Genomic DNA, 19709 nt, shown 5'->3' on the forward strand with positions numbered 1-19709 from the left:
GAGTTTTTGATGCATGCTTGAGGTTCCCAGCCTCTGTGAAGGGGACACCCTACAAGTTCTGCTGTGTTCCATTTGGGTCTTAAAGGACCATGAGGGGGCCGTTTCTTCCATCAGCCACAAGAAAATAAAATGTGGGAAGTCAAAGAGACAAACCTGCATTCCAGATGTTCCATCTCCATGTGCCAAAGAGAGTTCAAACCTGGTGCTTCCCAGATCCCTCCCCTCTCATGATGCAACTTCCTGGGAAACCTGGTGTTGATCTGCTGAACATACACAACATTGAATTGATTTTAAATACCCTTACCCACCCTCCCTTTTTAAAAAAGCCTCTCCAAGTTCCTATTCTTCAGAACACCCCTCATTTGGAAATCTGTGTCACCCCCTTGTCCTCTCCTTCTCTTCTTCTTTTGATGGTGGTGGTTGGGAGTGTATTCCAGCCCAGCTCCTTTAAGATGTATAATGCCAGGTTCTTGGAGAAGGCAGGAAGCATCAGTCAAAGGATGTAAAGGGATAGGGTCCCAACCAGAATGCTGGGGGATCTTAGAGGAAGGATCTTCAACATCCAGACGGCCTGCTGGGCCGTTAAATCCTTTTGCTTTGGGTCAATCCCACAGTGTATATCAGATTACCAGAATTCAGATGAAAACACTGCCATAGTATTCAGGCTCCTTACCAAATTATTCCAAAATCGAGTGTCCATGGGTTATAAATACAGAAAATAATTGAATTCTGTATGTCTTAAGTGAAATAATCTGTTCCATTCTGTGTTTTGTGAATATTCTCCATAATAGTCTAATTGTGTTCTGGGCTCCTGGGGGCTGAATGTGTATTCAGCAGCCATGCACTGGGTTGTAAATTTTGTGTTCCCAACTATCAGGGCCACAAAAAGAAGGTTCTAGTAAAAAGGCTGAAGATTTTTTTTTTTTTTTCTCATGCAGACTGTATGAATCCCACGCACGGTAGTGTCTTTTAAAATTATCAGTCTGCTCTGTTTTTTCTCTTTACAGTTATAGGTCCTATTTCTCACTCCACATTTTTGATGTTACTAGATCAGTAATTCAATAGACAGCCAAGCAGGTGTTCAGATCACTCCTGACCCCCAGAATTCCTTAAATGACCCCTAAAACCAGCAGAGTGAAAACATTCTCAGCATGTCAGAATATTGAGAGATCTCAGTTGCCTTAACTTTTTTTTTTTTTTTTTGGCCTTAATTTTTAAAGGCTATTTTCTGCCTTTCTTCTCTCTTTTTAAGCAAAGAGAAACCTTGCCTTGATCTTGGCCATGAAGATTAGAGGATTGGGTATCTGCAGGGCCTCCAGATGGTGCATATAAGCAACACAGTTGTCTTAACTGGTCAGTGTGCCAAGGCCCTTTAAAAGGTGAATCTTGGAAAGGTGAGAGGAGGACAAGAGAGATGAGGCTTGGGATTCTTCTACAGTAGCTGAGGTTATAATATCATATTGCTCTTAAAAAACATAACGTTGCTGGAGTTCCCATTGTGGCGCGGTGGTTAACGAATCCCACTAGGAACCATGAGGTTGCAGGTTCGATCCCTGGCCTTGCTCGGTGGGTTAAGGACCCGGCATTGCCATGAGCTGTGGTGAAGGTTGCAGACATGGCTCGGATCCTGTGTTGCTGTGGCTCTGGCTTAGGCTGGTGGCTACAGCTCTGATTGGACCCCTAGCCTGGGAACCTCCATATGCCGCAAGAGTGGCCCAAGAAATGGCAAAAAGACAAAAAAAAAAAAAAAAACAAAACACATAACATTGCTGTTTTTCAACATAGGCCTTTTGACTGCAAACTTTTATTCAATTCCACCAATAGTTATTAGTATACACTGGGTGCAGCGGGAGTAATAAGGAGATGAATAAGATCAGCCCCTCTCCCTCCAGTGGCTTAAGGGAGATGAAATGTCAAGTTAGCCTTACTTAATAAGCTTATATTTTACTTTGTCCCTTCCATCCCGAAAGGATCGCTTATCTTGTTCAATAGTATTCTTGGAAGTTGTCTATGGATCCCCTAGAAAAGAAAGGCTCTCTTGTATAGGCACTTGTTTTCAGGATTTAGGCAGTGGCATAAAGCGTTTTTTTTTTCCATTGGCTTGTCAACTTCTCAGCAGAAATTAATCTAATTTCCAGGCATAGTTGAAACTGGTATTTAGCACCTTGTTTCACAGTCTTTATTTCATTATCGCACAAAAATGTGTAAAGGTACCCCAGGTTAAAAGATTCACACACTAGCTATCTATTGTTGGGTAACATATTACCCCAAATTTCATGTCTTAGGACATTTATTATTCAGTGTCTGTAGGTCAGGAGTCTGGGTAAAGCTTAACTAGGGGTCTCTGGGTAGGAGTCTCTCAAAGCTGCAATCACGGTGCCTGTCCAGGGCCTCAGTTAGCGCAAAGCTCTGCTGGGGTCGAATTTGCTTCTCAGTCTGCTCCCAGGGCTCCTGGACTGAGGGCCTTATTCGTTGTGAGCAGTTGGTCTTGGCCTCCCTCGTCCCTTGTCATGCCACTCGGGCTTCTCCACAGGCCAGCTCCAACATGGCAGCTGACCTTCCTCACAGTGTGTGAACGAGACAGAAGCTGCTGTCCTTTTGTAACCTATTCTCGGAAGTGAGATCCCATCCTTTTGCCTAGGTCTGTTGCTTAGATTTGAGACATTATGTCCAGCTCACACTCAAGGGAGGGAGCATACAAGGGCATCAATACAAGAAGGTGGGGAATGATTGGGCATCCTCTTCTTTTTGGGGGGGATTGGGGTGGAGCACGTGGCAACATGATGTGGGATGTCAGTTCCCAAGCCAGGGACTAAACCCAGGCCTGCAGTGGTGAAAGTGCCGAATCCTAACCATGAGACCACCAGGGAACTCATTTGGGCACCATCTTAAAGGCTGCCCATTACAATCAGAAGTGGAACCAATTATTACAAAGCTAGTCTGATGATGGTTGAAAGGTAGTCTTCTAAGCATGTCCTGCTTTTTTCCCTTTTTCCTTTCATTATGTATTCTCCTTGAGTGGTTCCTTCCAAACACCTCCCCACTCTTCTGGGCATTTAATTATAGATGATGTACATAGTCATCTATAGCAGATTGCTTTAATCTTTTAAAGATTTGTTAGTCTTCAAGCATGTCAACAAGTTACATTGGGTCATTCTTAAACCTAGTATCTGGATCAGTGAATCTGGGAAGTTTTGCTGGAAAGGGCATTTCGTCTGGTTTGATGATTAATCTGCAGAGAGTGGGGAAAGAGGACCCTATTGCTGATATAATTAAACGGGCTCCTAAGTACATAAGACCATGGGTAGGTTTGATGCACAGTGGTTGAAGGAGGGGCATTAAATCAGGTGGACATATGTCCATGTAAAGACCTGAACATCTAAATGAAAGGCATCATTGGCTCATTTGTGTTTCTCATGAGTGTATCAATAGGAGACACGGGTCTCCTAGCCACCCTTCAACTTTGTGCATATGTCAGGGGGCAGCTGGCCTTCCATCTTTTAAATTCTCTAGATATCAGCTGTTTCATGGGAAAACTCATCTATTTCTCTTTTAGGGAAGCTGCAACTTCGTTTCTAATTAAGTGCTCAAAACATACTTCTGTAGGCATTAAATGTTTGATGAAAAGGTGGCATTAAGCAGATTCTGGCCCATTTTTAATCATGGACATTGATGTATGGGGGTAGCTTCCATGCTAAGTCTGCTGGAAAGTTAGAGAAAAGGAGTCTGGATTCAAATTTAGGAGCATACATCAGCTCTAAGATGTATGTATGTTGTGTGTTTTTTCCTTTTTTTTTTTTTTTTAAACCCTTGAATTTTTCTTTGTACAATGTCCCTCCTGGTGCCTTTGTATCCCCAGTTCCCTCCAAGGGCAGTGCCTTGTGTTCTTCCCCCACCTCCCTTTCCTCTCAACCTCACTAGGACCTCCTCTTCTTTAGGGTGTCAACAGAGACCTTTCTTGACCATCTGACTGGACATCATCCCTAGTTCTACCCTTGTCTCCCATTACTGACTCTTATAATTCTTTTGTCTCAGATTTTATTCTGGCTCCCCACATCCCCAACACACACACCCAACTATAGGCTCCAGGAAGGTAGGGCTTCTTCTCTATTTTAATTCCTGACTGTCATCCCAATGCCTGATGTATAGTCAGTTCCCAGTAAATATGTGCTGAATGAATGAAATCACTTAGAACAGTTTCTCTTTCTGTAAGTCACACTTAGGTGAGGTCCATGTCCTCTGTCTCCCACCCCCACCAGACCGCAGTTCTTTCCCAGTCCCCAGCTGTTCCTAGAGAAATGTGGGCTAGATGCTCAGGACATTGAGAATGAAAGAATGATTGGATCCTCTGGCAAAGGAGAGGGAGAAAAGTACCCTTTATTCCCCAGGCAAGGAACAGGAGACCCTGGGCAGTGTGTGTTTCTGAAGGGCAGCACCAGTGTCTTACTCATCCTTATCTCTCCATGGCTGATACCCCATGGAGATGGCTGACTCAGCCCAGTGCCTGGCACAAAGCAAATTAATTGGTTAGATTGAGCTGAGTTGGGGGAGAGCTCAGACATAATCCCATGAAGTTCAGTTTGTGAATGCTCAGCTTGTGGTGGCTCCTTCTGGGTTCTCTTTTACAACTGTTTTGTCAGAATGCCCAACAGCATTCTTTCACTCACTCATGCATTCATTCGTTAAGCTACCCCTTGGAGTATGTAGGAGATCAGAGGCATGGAAGGCAAGTTACAGCCCTGCCTTCAGACAGCTTACCTTGAGGAAAACTTGGGCTTTCCTCTCTGGTTTACACAACCCCCTCTGAGGTGCCAGAAGAGTTGTATTGCTCAGGTCTGTCCCCTGTGTTGGGCTCCACACCACAGTCTTTGAATAGGAGTAGAAAGGTCACCAGCTGTGGTTGCAAATTGGCTCTTATGTTAATCCTGGCTTATTCAGAAACACTCAATATTTTTCCAAACCGAGTATAGAGCTTTTGATTGAAGCCTGAATCATTTACTGTGGCAGAGCATATCACCAGCATGGGAAAAACTAGAACTTGAAAATACAAAGCCCCTTTAAGTAATCCAATATAGGATAATTACATTATTAAATAAAGCTGTGGGTCTCAAATTATTCCACTGCCATTGTACATGTGAGGATAATAATGTGAACTGTGCTAAGTGAACAGAGCACAAAAAAATGTTTTAACAAGAGGGAGCATGTCTAAATCATATGTTTATGGTTAAATAAAGTCTACACAAAACAGGAAGATTTCTTTGGTTCCTACATTTAAAGTGTTCTAAATAGGCATAAGGCTCTTGATTCTCTGTGAAGACTGCTCTTCTCGTTAGTGACAGCCCCATATCAAGATTCTATGCCAGTTCACCAATAACCTTGAATAAATCAGACGGCTCCCACTGTGATTTCGTATATCACCAGGAGCAAAGAATTTTCTTCTTCCTTTTAGGGTCTTTGTGGAACATGGGCCCTGCTGAACTTTGTACCTGGGCAGGGTGTCTGTAAAACTAGGTGGGAAAAAAAGGTCAGGAAATGTAAAAGTAACGGTTTGAAGCCACTCAGCATATTAGAACATCTGGGTTGGGTAGTGGTTGAGTGTGGGTTTTATTGTTATTATTTTTGCTTTTAGAGAATATTCTTATAGGTAACTCATCCGAGCTTTAATATTAGAATTGGACTCATTTATTTTCTTTTGCTTAGGTTTTTAAAAACTTTTCTTATTTTTATTTTTTGATTTTACTGAAATATAGTTGATTTACAATGTTGTATTACAATGTTTCAGGTGTACAGCAAAGTGAATCCGTTATACATATAGATATATCCATTTTTTCTTTCCATATAGGTTTTTACAAACTATTGAGTAAATTTCCCTGTGCTATACAGTAGGTCCTTGTTAATTACCTATGTATACAGTAGTGTAGATATATTATTCTCATCCTCCTAATTCTTCCCTCCCCCCTTTTGCTTACGTTTTAATGGCCAGAGCTAAGTATATGGGTGACAAGCTAGTTTTTATTATGGCAACTTGAAAGTAGTTAAAAAAATAGACTGTAGCATTAATACCCTGTTAATTTGGCTAAAGGAAGGGTAGCCTAGCTCAAACCATTGACTTAAGGTATCTTGGTACCTATCAAATGTTTTTTAGAGAGGACGCTGGGACATATTTTCTTTTTATTTTTTATTGAAGTATAGTTGATTTATAGTATTGTGTTAGTTTCTAATGTACAGCAGAGTGATTAAGTTTTATATATATATATATATATTCTTTTTCCTATTCTTTTCCATTATGCTTTATTACAAGATACAGAGTAATAATTCCCTGTGCGACTGTGCTATATAATCAGACCTTGTTATTTATCTATTTTGTATATAGTAGTTTGTGCCTACTGATGGGATGTATTTTCTTGCTTTCTGTGTAATTTTTGTTTTTATCTCTGGAAGGAAAATAGATGTCTGCCTGGTAAATCCAAAAGGGAAGATATGGAACTGGGAATTACTGAGAGAATGTTCCTGCAACTCTCTTTAGGGATGGCCTTCTGGTCCAGGGAACAGGCTGTAGCTTCACGGGTTTTAGATTAGCATGTATTAAAAATGTATTGAGGAACATAAAATATTTAGGGTTTGTGAATGACTTGTTTGATACTCAAATGCCTTTAGCTCTGCCATGAAGGATGGTCACATTACATTGGACAGATCGTGCCTCAGAGCCGTCTTCTGTTTGCTTACCCCCTCTAAGCGTTGTGCTGGGAAGAATTTCCAAAATTCACTGAGCCACAAGCATCACCCACAGGTCTGGTGAAGGGAAAGGAAAAGGTTGGAAAAGAAGGGGGACTGGCTTAGAGAACTGGAACCCCATACCCCAGTGGGCCCCCATGGCAGATCCATTTCATCATGTTGAGGGAGTCAAATTAAACCTTCTCGGACTTAAGAGGGTATCTTCATCACTAAGACAACAGAAAATTCTTCACATTCTTAACGACTCAGGCGCGGCCATTTCTGTGGTCTGACTTTGGGGACAGGAACAACAGACAGATGATAAAAGTAAAATCCCTTTTGTTGCAAATAGCTTTAAACCCCACCTTTCCCAGGAAAGGCTCAGTCATCCCAGGATAGGAGGATGTTGGAGCAGGACTACTCTAAAGACTTCAGAGACCAATTTCCCAGGGAGAGAACAGGGCTACCAAGCTGGTTTCTGGTTCCACTTCATTTTCCTCATCTCTAAAAGGGGCCCAAGAACACCCACCTCAGAGAGTTCCCATAGGACTGAGATAGGATAATAGCTGTTAAAGTCATAGCTTAGCATCTGGGTAAAGTAAAGCATCTTTGAGTTTTCTACCACTGTATCCTTGAGGCTGGAAGAGAAAACCTTAGAAGCCCAGACGTTCCTAATTGCCTCCTGGCTCAGTGTGCCTTGGAGGTACCCAGCAGGGCTATTTATGTCCCCAGATAAACATTAGGAAGAGTTGGGAACATACACAGTTCCTCACAGGGGGCAACTGAAGACCTCTCGCCTTCGTTCCCTCCTTTTCAGTTTAAGTGATGTTATGTGATAATGGTCCTTGTCGTTACTTCTTGAATGTCTGTGTTGACAGTTGTGCTAGAACTACTTCAGTAGCCTAACTACTGTACCAGGTGGGTTCTTAGATCATTTCCCCCCACCTTTTTTTAGATGAGACCCTGGTGAGATAATGTCATGTCCCAAGATGAACATTGACATTAAACCGAGTAGAGCTGCACTTGAACCTGGGGCCATCAGACCCAGAAGCCAGTGCTTTCTCAGCTATCTCCTAGTTTCTCCCAGGATAGAACATCCAGTTGTGGGTACCATTAAAATAAGCATTTGTTGGATGCTTTGGGCCCCACCCAAGCCATGGCTCTTTGGGAAGCACAAGAGAAGGAGAAGTTCAACAAACATCCTTGTCATTAAAAAGTTTTGGCAATTAAGGTGTTTATTGTAGGAGACAGAAGTATGCAATTCAGCATCAAATATTAATGCCTGACAAAGATTTAAATTTCATCACAGGGATGCCGGTTGGATCCCTGACCTCACTCAGTGGATAAAGGATTGGTTGTTGGGGCAAGCTGGGGTATAGGTCCCAAATGCAGCTGGAATCTGGTGTCACCTTGGCTGTGGCATAGGCCCCAGCTGCAGCTTCAATTCGACCCCTAACCTAGGAACTTCCATATGTTGTAGGTGCAGCTGTAAAAAGAAAAAAATTTAAATAAAATAAATAAATTTCATCACAGTTAATAAACAGAGTTATTCCCAGTTCAGGGATGACTTAGAGTTGATATCATTTCAATTTGCCAAGGAAGGGCATTTAAAAACAACCACTACCATCCGTTGCCATCCTCACTTTAGAGGAAAAAAGAACGTTACAACACGAGATGGCAGGAGGAGTGATGAAGTCCTAAATAGGAGTGTGCAGGGAGCTTCTCCAGCCCAATGCTGCTCCCTCTCCCCTCGGCTCTCTGCCCTGGGGGCTCACCTGTGTGGCTCCATTAACAGAGCTCTTGGGTCCTGTGGCTTCCGGTGAGGTTCCCCGTAGAAGGTCGCTGCCAGAAAAGGGAGGGAGGGAAGGAAGTGAAGGCAGGTGTTTATTCCATCTCCTTTCCTCTGAGGTTCCCCCAGGCTGTTGATGTCCCTCTAAGGATGAGTCACAGCCACTGGTAGCAGGGTCTGCTCTGATCCTGATAACCATCCCCTCCGGATTTGACCATCTGACCCAGGAGTGGTGATGGCTGAGCTGCTGTAAGCCCAGGTTCCTGCTCACTCTTTCTTTCCTCTGTTTTTTCTATCCCTCTCTCTCCCAGAGTTCTTTTATATCCCAATAACATCTTTGTCCTTAGGCCCTTTGCAAAAAACCTCTTTGGATTATCATTACCAACTAGTCCATCTATTTCCTGTTGGGAAGGGTCCAAGAATACCTAGAAATCTAGCATATTTAGCTTCATGGACTACTTACTGTGTCATCTTCATTTTTCTCATTTCACCACTTCACCTTGTTGACCCATTGTCTTTGGCTGGACTTTCATGGACCTCTAGTTGGCAACCACGTAAAAGGCCTGAAGAGGGGAGCCTTTTACTCACGCCATAGGCATCCTGTTAGCAGAGCACACTACTGTATAACAGGGAGAATAAGGGGCAGATGGATGGGTGCCTTGAAGTGCAGGTGTCTGAGGGAGGCTTGAAAGCAAGGGTGTGACAGTGCAGCCAGGCCCAGTGGGGGCACTTTCTTCTCCTGGCCTGAGTCCATGGGTGCCCATCATTGGCATACACGCTTGATCAAAATGGTTAAGACACAAGCAGATGTGGCTGCTGCTGGGCTTTCTACAAATTGACACTGAGGAGTTTGTCTTCATTTTTAGTTTCTATCTTGATGAACAGTTCCCACTTTTGTGGCACCAATTAGACTGTTAGGTTGGTTTTGCAATTTCTTTGGCTAACATCACCTATGGATGTGTTTTGTGTTCCCAACACATTACATTTCAGTTGCGACAAAGAACATTTAAAAAATTCTAGGATGTTGGGGGAAGATTAAGACAAACGGGCCATATTTTGCTGTTTTTATTCTACCCCCTCCCTACCAGCCTCTCCGATATTACACTTAGGTGTTAATGTCCTTGGGACATTACTCAGCAGTGGTCTGTTATTGGGCACCTCATGGTGTTATAGGGAAAGTTCCATGCATGTTCTCTCCTGAGGAATGGCATATCAAAAGAAAAGAGAGGTTTAGCTGTAGGTAACAGAGGTCCAAACTCAAAGCTGCTTAAATAATTTGGAAATTCAAAATCTCTCTTATGTCACAGTCTACAGGTAGATGGTTGAGGGTTAATATGGTGGCTCTGCTCCGTGAAGTCATCTAGAGACCTAGCTTCTTCTATTTCTTTTTCTCCTGTGAGATTTGCCTTCATTCATATGGTCCAAAGGCGTACCCATCCCCCTGGAGGGCCTAACCTGGAAGTTGCACACATCACTGATAATTACATCCCATTGGTCCAAACTTGGTTCCATGGCCGCATCTGGCTATAAGGGAAGCAGGGAACTGGTGTGTTTATTCTGTGCTCAGCAAATTAGCAGTTGGTCATTAAAGAGAGAAGGGAGAATAGATATGGCCAAAAAGTTAGCCGTAGTTGGGGAGTATTCAATTATTATGGGGTCAACTAAGTTCTTATACATAAGCCACATGGGCAATGGAATTTCACTCAACTTGAGTTGACTCTTGAGACCACTAAATTGACAAGAGTGGAGTGGAGCCTGGATAAATGTTTGGAACCAAACTATAGAATGTAGTCATGGGCATAGAGGTTAACATTGGAATCCCAATCAAGAAGGATTTCTTCAAGGAGTGATATGCAGAGAAGTAAGACAGCATCTAAGGATGTTTCCCATATTTTTCCCCATAGGGAAACAGAATGAGGAAGAAGAGAAATTGAACAAAGCAAAGAAATGTAGAGGTGGTAGATGGTGGATAGATGTTCTTCATTGGTGCATTGAGTATCTGCATATCTTATGAGCAGAGCCACTGACCCCTTTGTTCCAACTATCTTTTCAAGGATGTTTATATAGCAAACAGCCTTGGAAGTTGGAGCTAGTGTCTTCCTCCAGAACAAAGGGTAGGCATACTTACTGATCAGTATTAAGAGATTTAGGTTCCCAATGCTCGATGTCCTTCTCCTGAAATATACGCTGATCTATGTACAGGTATCACCTAGCCCTCTTTTCATCTCTGTTTGGGAATTGGGTATCAAAAAGCCAACACAAATGCTGATAGTTTGACTCCAGCTGTTACTGTGAACTATAAATCGTCCTTTGTCTCTGACCGGAAAGAAGTCTTATATCCTCTACAAGCATCATGAAACTGTGGCAGGTGAACCTGTAAGTATGAAAGTAGAGTAAAATCTCAGACTCATCACAATTCTTAACAAGAGAGAGTTTCAAGTCAAGGTAGAGTTGATCATTAAATTGTCACTAAGATGTTAAGGAAAATTAAGGATAAGAATGGCCTTGGTTTAGTGATATACTATAGTGGTTTTTAAAGTTTTTGGACTTAAGCCCCATTTTGTTCAAATTGTTGAGGACTACAAAGAAGCTTATGTTTGTGTGAGTTACATCTATTGATAGTTACAATATTAGAAATTAAAACTTATTTTTTGCCTTTTATGGCCACATGTGTGGCATGTGTAAGTTCCCAGGCTAGGGGTCAAATCGGAGTTGCTGCTGCTGGTCTACACCACAGCCACAGCAACACAGGTTCTGAGCTGTGTCTGTGACCTACACCACAACTCATGGCAATGCCAGATCCTTAACCCACTGAGCAGGACCCAGGATTGAACCTGCATCCTCATGGATACTAGTCAGATTTGTTAACATTGAGCCACAACAGGAACTCCTAAAATAATTTTAACTGTTTATTTGACATTTACATGCATAAAAACCAATGTCAAGCTGACACACATTATACAAAATTAAGTCAAAATATATTATACTTGTAAAGGTAAAACTATATAATTTTTAGAAGAAAACATAGGAGAAATTCTTCATGACCAGGGATTAGGCAAAGAGTTTATAGACACAATAGTAAAGATAAAATCCATAAAAGGAAAAAAAAAAACTGACCCATTGGACTTGATCAAAGTATAAAACTTTTGCTCTGTGAAACACATTGTTAAAAGAATGAAAAGTACAAGTTACAGGAGAAAATATTTTCAAACCACACATCTGATGAAATACTTCTATCAAGAAGGTATAAGAACTCTCAAAACTCAACAATAAGAAAACAACCCAGTATTCAAAACAGGCAAAAGATACTTCACCAGAAAGGATATACGGATGGCAAATTAGCACCTGAAAAGATGTTCAACATCATTAGCCATTAGGGAAATGAAAATTCAAAACATGACGAGAAACCACTACATACATATTAAAAATGGCAATAATAAATTAATTAGCAGTGACAGTATGAAGTCCTGGTGAGGACAGGACAACTGGAACTCTCATACACTGCTGGTGGGAATGCAAAATGGCACAGCCACTTTGGAAAACAGTTGGGCTGTTTCTGCAAAATTAAATAGATACTTGCTATATGACTCAACAATCCCTCTCCTAGGTATTTACTCTAGAGAACTGAAAATGTGTGTTCACACGAAAACATGTACATGCATAGTTGTAGCAGCTCTTATTTGTAATCGCTGCAATTGGAAACAACCCCGTGTCCGTCACCAGGATACTGCTTGGCAGTAAAAATGAAGAAGCTATTGATAGGTGCAGCAACATGGATGGTTCTCAAAGGCAGTACACTCAGTGAAAGCAGCAGTCTTAAAAGATTTCATACTGTGTGATTTAATTTATATGACGTTTTGCAAAAGAGAAACCTATACCAAGAACAGATCGGTAGTTGCCATGTGTTAAAACTCAGAACTGTACATTAGAAAAGGAAATTTTACTCTAAGTTAATTTTAAAAATAAAATGGTACTATAAACTCATTATGTAGATGTAGCACATTTTTATGAAAATTAACCATATTTTCAAAAACAAAAAATTAGTAGAAACAGTGGCATTGTTTTACATTTTTGCAAATTTTTTTTTTTTGGTCTATTTTAAATTTCAAATTTCCTTACTGCCTAGCTTAATAGAGACAGCTGTATTCTCATATCTGCTTCTGTGTTCACTCTTTTGCCATACCATATGTCATATGGTCTCTGGAAAACCCCACTATACACTCGAAAGAGAATAAGAGTGAAAAAAGCCAATAATATCTTAGTATTATTATGATTATTGTTTTTACTCTCTGGACCACCTGAAGTAGTCTTGGGGATTCCCCCAGGGTTCCAGGACCACACTTTGAGAACCACTGATCCATGTATAATATACTGTCCCAAATTTCATTTTTATAGTATCATGACCTTTTTTTTTTTTTGTCCATACCCAAGTCTCTTTTATTTTGTTCAAACTCACCCATTTTTTAAACTAAAATTTATTTAAAGAGGAAACTTGATCGCATATACATGGGAAACCAGTACCAATTTCCTATAAATGGAAAAATTACCACAAAAATAAACAATAAGTAACTTAAATGTTCACTTGCAGTTCTCTTGTGGTACAGAGGGTTAAGGATCTGGTGTTGTCACTGCAGTGGCTTGGGTCACTTCTGTGGTGTGGGTTCCATCCCTGGCCCAGGAACTTCCATATGCTATGGGTGCAGCCAAAAAGTTTACCAATGAGCTACGTAAACTCCTCTGCTTGACACCCTTTGGAAAGCACTAATTCAGAGAAGCAATGAAGATGATCTCTAAATCGGACATCCCACTTCATTTATGTTAATACATTTAATCCTCTTGATTACTGTCAGAGTTTGATAGTAGTATTAACCTTTAAAAAAATGAGTTGTTTTTTTTTTAAATGGAAGCATGGGGGAGTTGAAGTTTCCCAGGGTTCCACAGGGAGTAAATGGCAGAGCTGGGATTTGAACCCGGCCAGTCTGGCTTCAGAGTCCATGATGAATGCTATGGGCAAATAGGAAACCTGGATTTTTATGCAAGTTCTACAGAAGTTGGCACTGGAATATGTCACTGATCAAACCTTATTGTCCTCATCATTAAAATGAGAAAGGTGGGGAGTTCCCGTCGTGGCACAGTGATTAACGAATCCGACTGGAAACCATGAGGTTGCGGGTTCGGTCCCTGCCCGCAGGAGCGGCCCAAGAAATAGCAAAAAGACCAAAAAAAAAAAAAAAAAAAAAAAAAAAAGTGGAAGAAATGAGGATAGGCAAGTTTAAATGCTGGGTGTTTGTCTAAGGGTCTGGGCAGGGGAGAGAAAAGTGGACTGAGTGTAAGCCAATAGGGACTGGTGAGATCATGGCAAACTAGAGATCTCACATCTTATCTAAAGAAAGCAACCACTGCTCAGTTTCAACTTTTTATGTTTTGAGGGTTGTCGTTGTTGTTTGTATTTTTGCCAGATAGCTTTTTATTTTACTTTGTCAAAGAAAGAAGTCTGGATACTTTGTGTAAAATTTCCCAATTTTTTGAACACTTGCAGAGGCTAGCAATACACGTGGGCTGGCTGACATATGACTTCTTGACCAGATGATCTCCTCTGACTTAGAGGATTCCATGATTGTGTAAGCTAATTATACGGTGGTAGAAACAAAACCAAATTATGATACTAGGCAGTTTAAAACAATGATGAAAAGGGGTATGGACTTAGAAAATGTCTCAACGCAGCCTACGTAAATATTGATTAGGCTTTGGGTTAATTGAAAAGCTAAGGTACGTTAGGAGAATAACACTGTGTTTCTTTGTGTTCCTTTTGTGTTGTATTAGAGTAAATCAGCAATATTTATCCAGCACTAATTCTCAGTTTGCAGAGAGCTAATGTAATCATGAGATGAGCTTATTGAAATTCTTTTCTTAGACATAGAGACTTGCCCAAGAATGGTAAGTATTAAAAACTTTAGTCAGCACTTGCTCAAAATAGTAAATATGAACATGTGATTTATGCCATTGTGTGTACAAAGTAATATTTCCTGAGACACTTTCTATATATATGTTGGCTACTTTGGGTTTTTTTTTTTTTTTTGGTTTTTTGGATTTTTTTTTTTTTGGTTGGTTTGTTTTTTCCCCCTCCTCCCCTGCTTATCAGATTTCCTTCCAAATCCTGGCATTTGACAATGTTGCAGGGCCAGTTTCTCTGAATCCACAGTAAAACGTACCGGTGGTTTCATAATTAATCCAGACTCAGGTTTATGACTTATACATGTTTATTTGAATTCCTGTATCTGTTTTTATGGATTGCGTATATATACAGAAGGTTGGTTTCAGAGAGGAGAAAGGAGAGAGGACTAAATCTATAGACTGGATCTTGAAATATGGGTTTATTCATCAGTGAGATCATAAGGATTGTATTTTCTCTTGGTTAATAAACTATTTGTTTGGCGGGTGTTGGAAGCCAGCCAGAGCTAGTCATGCCATTTCTTGGAAAAGATCTGAAGCAACTGGTAATTGAAATGATAATCATTTGATCATAGTGAGAGCTATTTGAAAATAACACTCATCTCCAAACTTGTCTCATCCAGGGGAGCCATATTTGGTAAAATTGTTGCCAAATTTCGTCTTTGCTAATGTTGAGACTTACAGACCCTGATACTTAATTCTTTCCCATTATATTCTAAACTTGATTTCTGGTGGGCCCTGTACAGAAGCTGTTCCCATATGCTTTGAAACAAAACCCAGCCTGAATTTTTATTCTGACATTTCATAATCACCATGTAATAGCTATAAAATGCATGACAACTACAGATCTTTTTATTTCAAGAGGATGGTGTAGTGAAGCTGAGTGAAATCATCCATTGAAATGGTACTTTGTAACATGCCCCATTGTTTATAAAGTATTGAAATATTTTTTTCTTGAGCAGAGGATAAAAACAGTTTCCACTTTGTCTCCCATTCAATGGAAGTTCTTATTTAATCATGATAAGAGAAAGGATTCCATTACAAAAGTTTTACTTTTCATTTTTGATAGCATATTTGTTATTTTGCTGCTGCCTAACAAACTTTCTTCTCAGAGGCAGCCTGGAACTGGATGAGGAAAAGTGAAAATTTAGATCCAACCCAAAAACATTTTTAAAAAAACCCCAAATCTAGGGCTTCTTATTGTGTAAAGCTTATCTTTAAAACCCCCTTTTTTGTTTGTTTGCTTTGGAGTGGTGTATACTCTGTGTGTGTGTGTGTGTGTGTGTGTGTGTGTGTGTGTGTGTGTGTGTGTAGGTGGGAGAGAAGGAGGAAAGAGTCATGTTTAACAGCAAAATTAGCCAGAATCACTTGTGAATTCCTTTTGTTTAATAGCTCAGAGACATCTTCCTGTTGTTGTTTGTCAAAAATATTTCTAAGTTTTTGTAAGCCTAGGGGTTTTCACAGCTAAGCTTTCTTTAGAAATGTGAAGTAAAAGAAATGAAAGAAGTCAGTTCAAGTTGAATGTCAAATGCTTCAAATAATTTCACTTAAAACCCAGTGAGATGATCTTCTTAAGCCCTTTCCAAAGAATCTTGGGGGTAAGAGAGGCCCTCATTTGCGCCATGTCTGGATATCTATTAAAGATCTTGCTGAATTAATTCTGAGTCAGAAAAGTTGGTTGTTTCCTGGAAGCAATTATAGATGCTTAAAATTCAAATTTATGATCCATAAAAGAAACTTAAGTTTCAACGACTTTTCTTAAATTCAAAGCCTTTCTCCTCACTCGCCCTCTCGCCTCTTACCCCATATGTATTAAAAGAAAAAAATCAGTTCATTTCTCAACTTACAAAGTTTTTAAGAAACATGAGAATGTGTAAGTTTCTTTCAGTGGGAAGCACATAACATTTATGAAGTATTTCTTTTGGGATTACATCACAGTTTTATTTAATTTTAGGACAAAAGTTAAATTCAATATTTGTGTATAAGCCAAGGGAAAATGTACCATAAACATAGGAATTTTGGGGTGAGTCAGAGTTCCAAGAATCCCAGATTTACTTAGACCAATTTATATAAAGACAGGCTAACCATTAGTCATCTAGTTCCCACTTTTTTTCCTTTTGTAATTAATTGCACCTAAAAATGAGCTTTCACCCAAAGGGGTCAGACAGAGTAAGCTTTGGCACCTAGTATTAAAAATGGCTACTAGAATTACTGCCCAATTTTTGGACACTTTCTAATCACCTAACGAATATATCCTATGAACTATTCCTCAACTAGACAACAAGCAGGGAGAAAACTATTGAAATGAAATGAGTTCCTGAAGGTTCTCTGTCACTGAAAAACACATTATCGTTTGCATCAGGTTTAGCTCCTCAAAGGGTATTTCAGAGGGGCTTGGTTGAAAATGTATCTGTGTCGTTGACTTCAGAACCACAAATAATGTTTCTTGTTCTTCCCCAACTGCCTCTTGTAGGATGAAGTCATTGCTGTTTCGGAAAAGGTGATTGTGAAGCTTGAAGACCTGGTCAAGTGGGTGCATTCTGATTTCTCCAAGTGGAGATGTGGCCTCCAGGCAGAGTCAGTGAAAACAGAGTCCTTGGGAAGGAATGGGCAGAAGGAAGCCCTGCTGAAGTACCGGCAGTCAACCCTAAACAGTGGACTCAACTTCAAAGACGTTCTCAAGGAAAAGGCTGACCTTGGTAATTATCATGAGTACTTCTGAATTTGCTGTGTGGGTGTATACAGTAACCTACTTCTTGTAGGTTTTTCTGGAAACTCTAACATTATATATATTATATCATTTATTTTACAAAATATTATTCTATATAATTCATTTTATTTTTATTATTTATATATACATACATATATACATATATGTATGTGTATGTATTATGGGTGTATACATATATGTGTATGTGTGTGTGTGTGTGTGTGTGTGTGTATAATTTGTTTAACCTCAAAGGAACCTGGGAAGATGGACAGATGACTGGGTGTGCAAAGGTGGATATTACCTGTTGGGTCACAGGACCTTCTATGTGTGGGCCCTGTGCTGGAAACTGGGTGAGAGAACACATGGCCATCAGCAGCTTCAGTTGCTGTCAAGGCATAAGACTTTTTTAATTGAGGCACCTAAAATTGAATTCATAGAGAGTTTAAATATTTGTTCTAAGTGGATAATATGACATGTGTTAACACCGTGTCGGAATTTCACGTTTCATGTCACATTGGGAGGAAAGCAAAGTGAGGAAGAGAGATGAGTTAATTAGTGTGGAACAGGAGAGCAGGTCAAAGCAGGGGAACCAAGGGCAAGCAGCTCATGGCAGAGGTTCCCCGAGTTCCAGCATTTAGTGGTCACTTTCAACTATATGTTGTTTTCTTTCCTTCCTTGCCCTCTTCCGCTCTAGGTTTAGGATGTGGCATAGTTATTCTGTGGAGTGTTTGAATCCTGACTCTGTAGCTTGTTGAGCTGTGTCGCCTTGGGCAAGTAAATTAAGCTTCAAGCCTCAGTTTCCCCATCTGAAAAATCTGGAAACTTTTTAGGGTCTCTGGGAGATGAAAGATACAGAGGGTCTGGCACAGTGATTGGTGTATAAATATTGGTGAATGGAGAAGGGATCCATAATTAATTTGATTGCTTTTTCTTAACACACTCTTCTCCAATGACTTTTTTGTGTTCTTTCCTAATTTTTTTCCCCATTTGTGTCTCCTCGTGGCCTTCACTGACTACTTTCCTAGCATTGCTCAAGACCAAAGTTGTTGACCTCTGATTTAGACGAGTTATTTCCTCTTTAGGCAAAGAGGAACTTCACTTTTAACATATTAAGGCATCTTTTTCTTTCATTCTAGCACAATGGTGATTTTCATAGCCCTATTTTATGCCGAATGTGAGAACTTCCTGTTTTTTTCAACCTAGATTTTAACTACTACAACAAACCTACACTATTTTAATTGGCATAAAGAGACTGGATAACACCTGTAACTGACTTGTCTTTCATGTGATTCAGGTTTGTGATGAGCTGTGCTGTGTTTTGGGAATAGCATTAATATTTTCTTGGAGTCTGAGCTTAATAATCAGCAGTTTCTTGGCACCTTTTGGTAGATGTCAGACGGTAATATTTTGGACATAGTGGCCTGATTGTCATGTGCACATTTAGAGAAAATTATTAATCTAGTGATTTTCATTTTAAAACCAAAGAATTTTTTGGACTTATCTTCCTATTTGGCTGTTACACCCCCAATTTTGTGAATAAACAATGACTAGCCTTCTGACATATGGTCATGCTGAATAATATAGCTGTTGTGTTACTTGCCTTATATATGATCTAAGTTGTATTGCTATTGTCTTATGTTTTCCTTAACATAAAACCTTTCTTTTGTTTGTTTGATTTTTTTTTTGTTATGAAATATACTGTTACTAATAAAAAACTAAACAGGAAACCCACAGGGGACAAAAGGATGTGTAGATGGTTAAGCTTGATGTCACTCATATAAACAAGATTATTTATAGCAGAGTTGTTTTGTGTTTAACATTGATAGTTTATTAATGAATGAAAAGAAACCCAATTTCTTAATTTTATCAAAAGATTTAGAGGTTTTGGAGTTCCCATTGTGGTGCAGCAGAAACAAATCCAACTAGTAACCCTGAGGTTGCGGGTTCGATCCCTGGCCTTGCTCAGTGGGTTAAGGATCTGGCAGTGCTGTGAGCTGTGGTGTAGTTTGCAGACAGAGCTCGGACCCAGCGTTGCTGTGGCTGTGGTGTAGGCCAGCAACTATAGCTCCCATTTGACCCCTAGCCTGGAAATTCCATATGCTGTGGGTGTGGCCCTAAAAAAAGCAAAAAAAAAAAAAAAAAAAAAAAAAAAATTAGAGATTTTGATCTTGCTGAATTCTAAAAATGTTCATTATCTAACTTTTCAGTGATTGATTCCAGAAGCAATTTGTTTATACTGAATATTCAAAGTACTTGGTGGTTTTTAAACCTAGTTGTTCATTAGACTGACTTATATTTTTAAAATAATTCTGATTGCTGAGTCCAGATTCTTCATTAGAAGGATTGAGGCAAGGCCAAGGAATGTGTACTGATAACTAGGTGATTCTGATTTTTTTTTTTTTTTTTTTTTTGGTCTTATTTGGGAGACAGCTCTGCTATTAGTTTAATGCAGAGGAAGGGAAAATAAGCAACAGGGGATTTGACTGACTGGGAAGCTCTCTGGCGAACAAGAAACACCATGTATTTTTTCCTTTCTTTCTTTTT

At 39.9% G+C, this 19709-nt stretch overlaps 1 protein-coding gene across 2 annotated transcripts in view; it reads left to right on the top strand.

Annotated features, from left to right (window-relative positions):
- ARID5B (AT-rich interaction domain 5B) overlaps positions 1 to 19709 on the top strand; it is a 189584-nt gene that overhangs the window by 16125 nt on the left and 153750 nt on the right. For both annotated transcript variants that reach the window (XM_021072755.2, XM_021072756.2), the window contains one exon: positions 16929 to 17154. In XM_021072755.2, coding sequence (XP_020928414.1) covers positions 16929 to 17154 — 226 coding nt within the window. The remainder of the gene's footprint in view (positions 1 to 16928; positions 17155 to 19709) is intronic.

This window comes from Sus scrofa, chromosome 14, assembly GCF_054392235.1.
Source record: "Sus scrofa isolate SSC_HxYL_T2T_F1_AM1 chromosome 14, Sscrofa_HxYL_maternal_Yorkshire_Landrace_v2.0, whole genome shotgun sequence".
NCBI classification, from domain to species: Eukaryota; Metazoa; Chordata; class Mammalia; order Artiodactyla; family Suidae; genus Sus; species Sus scrofa.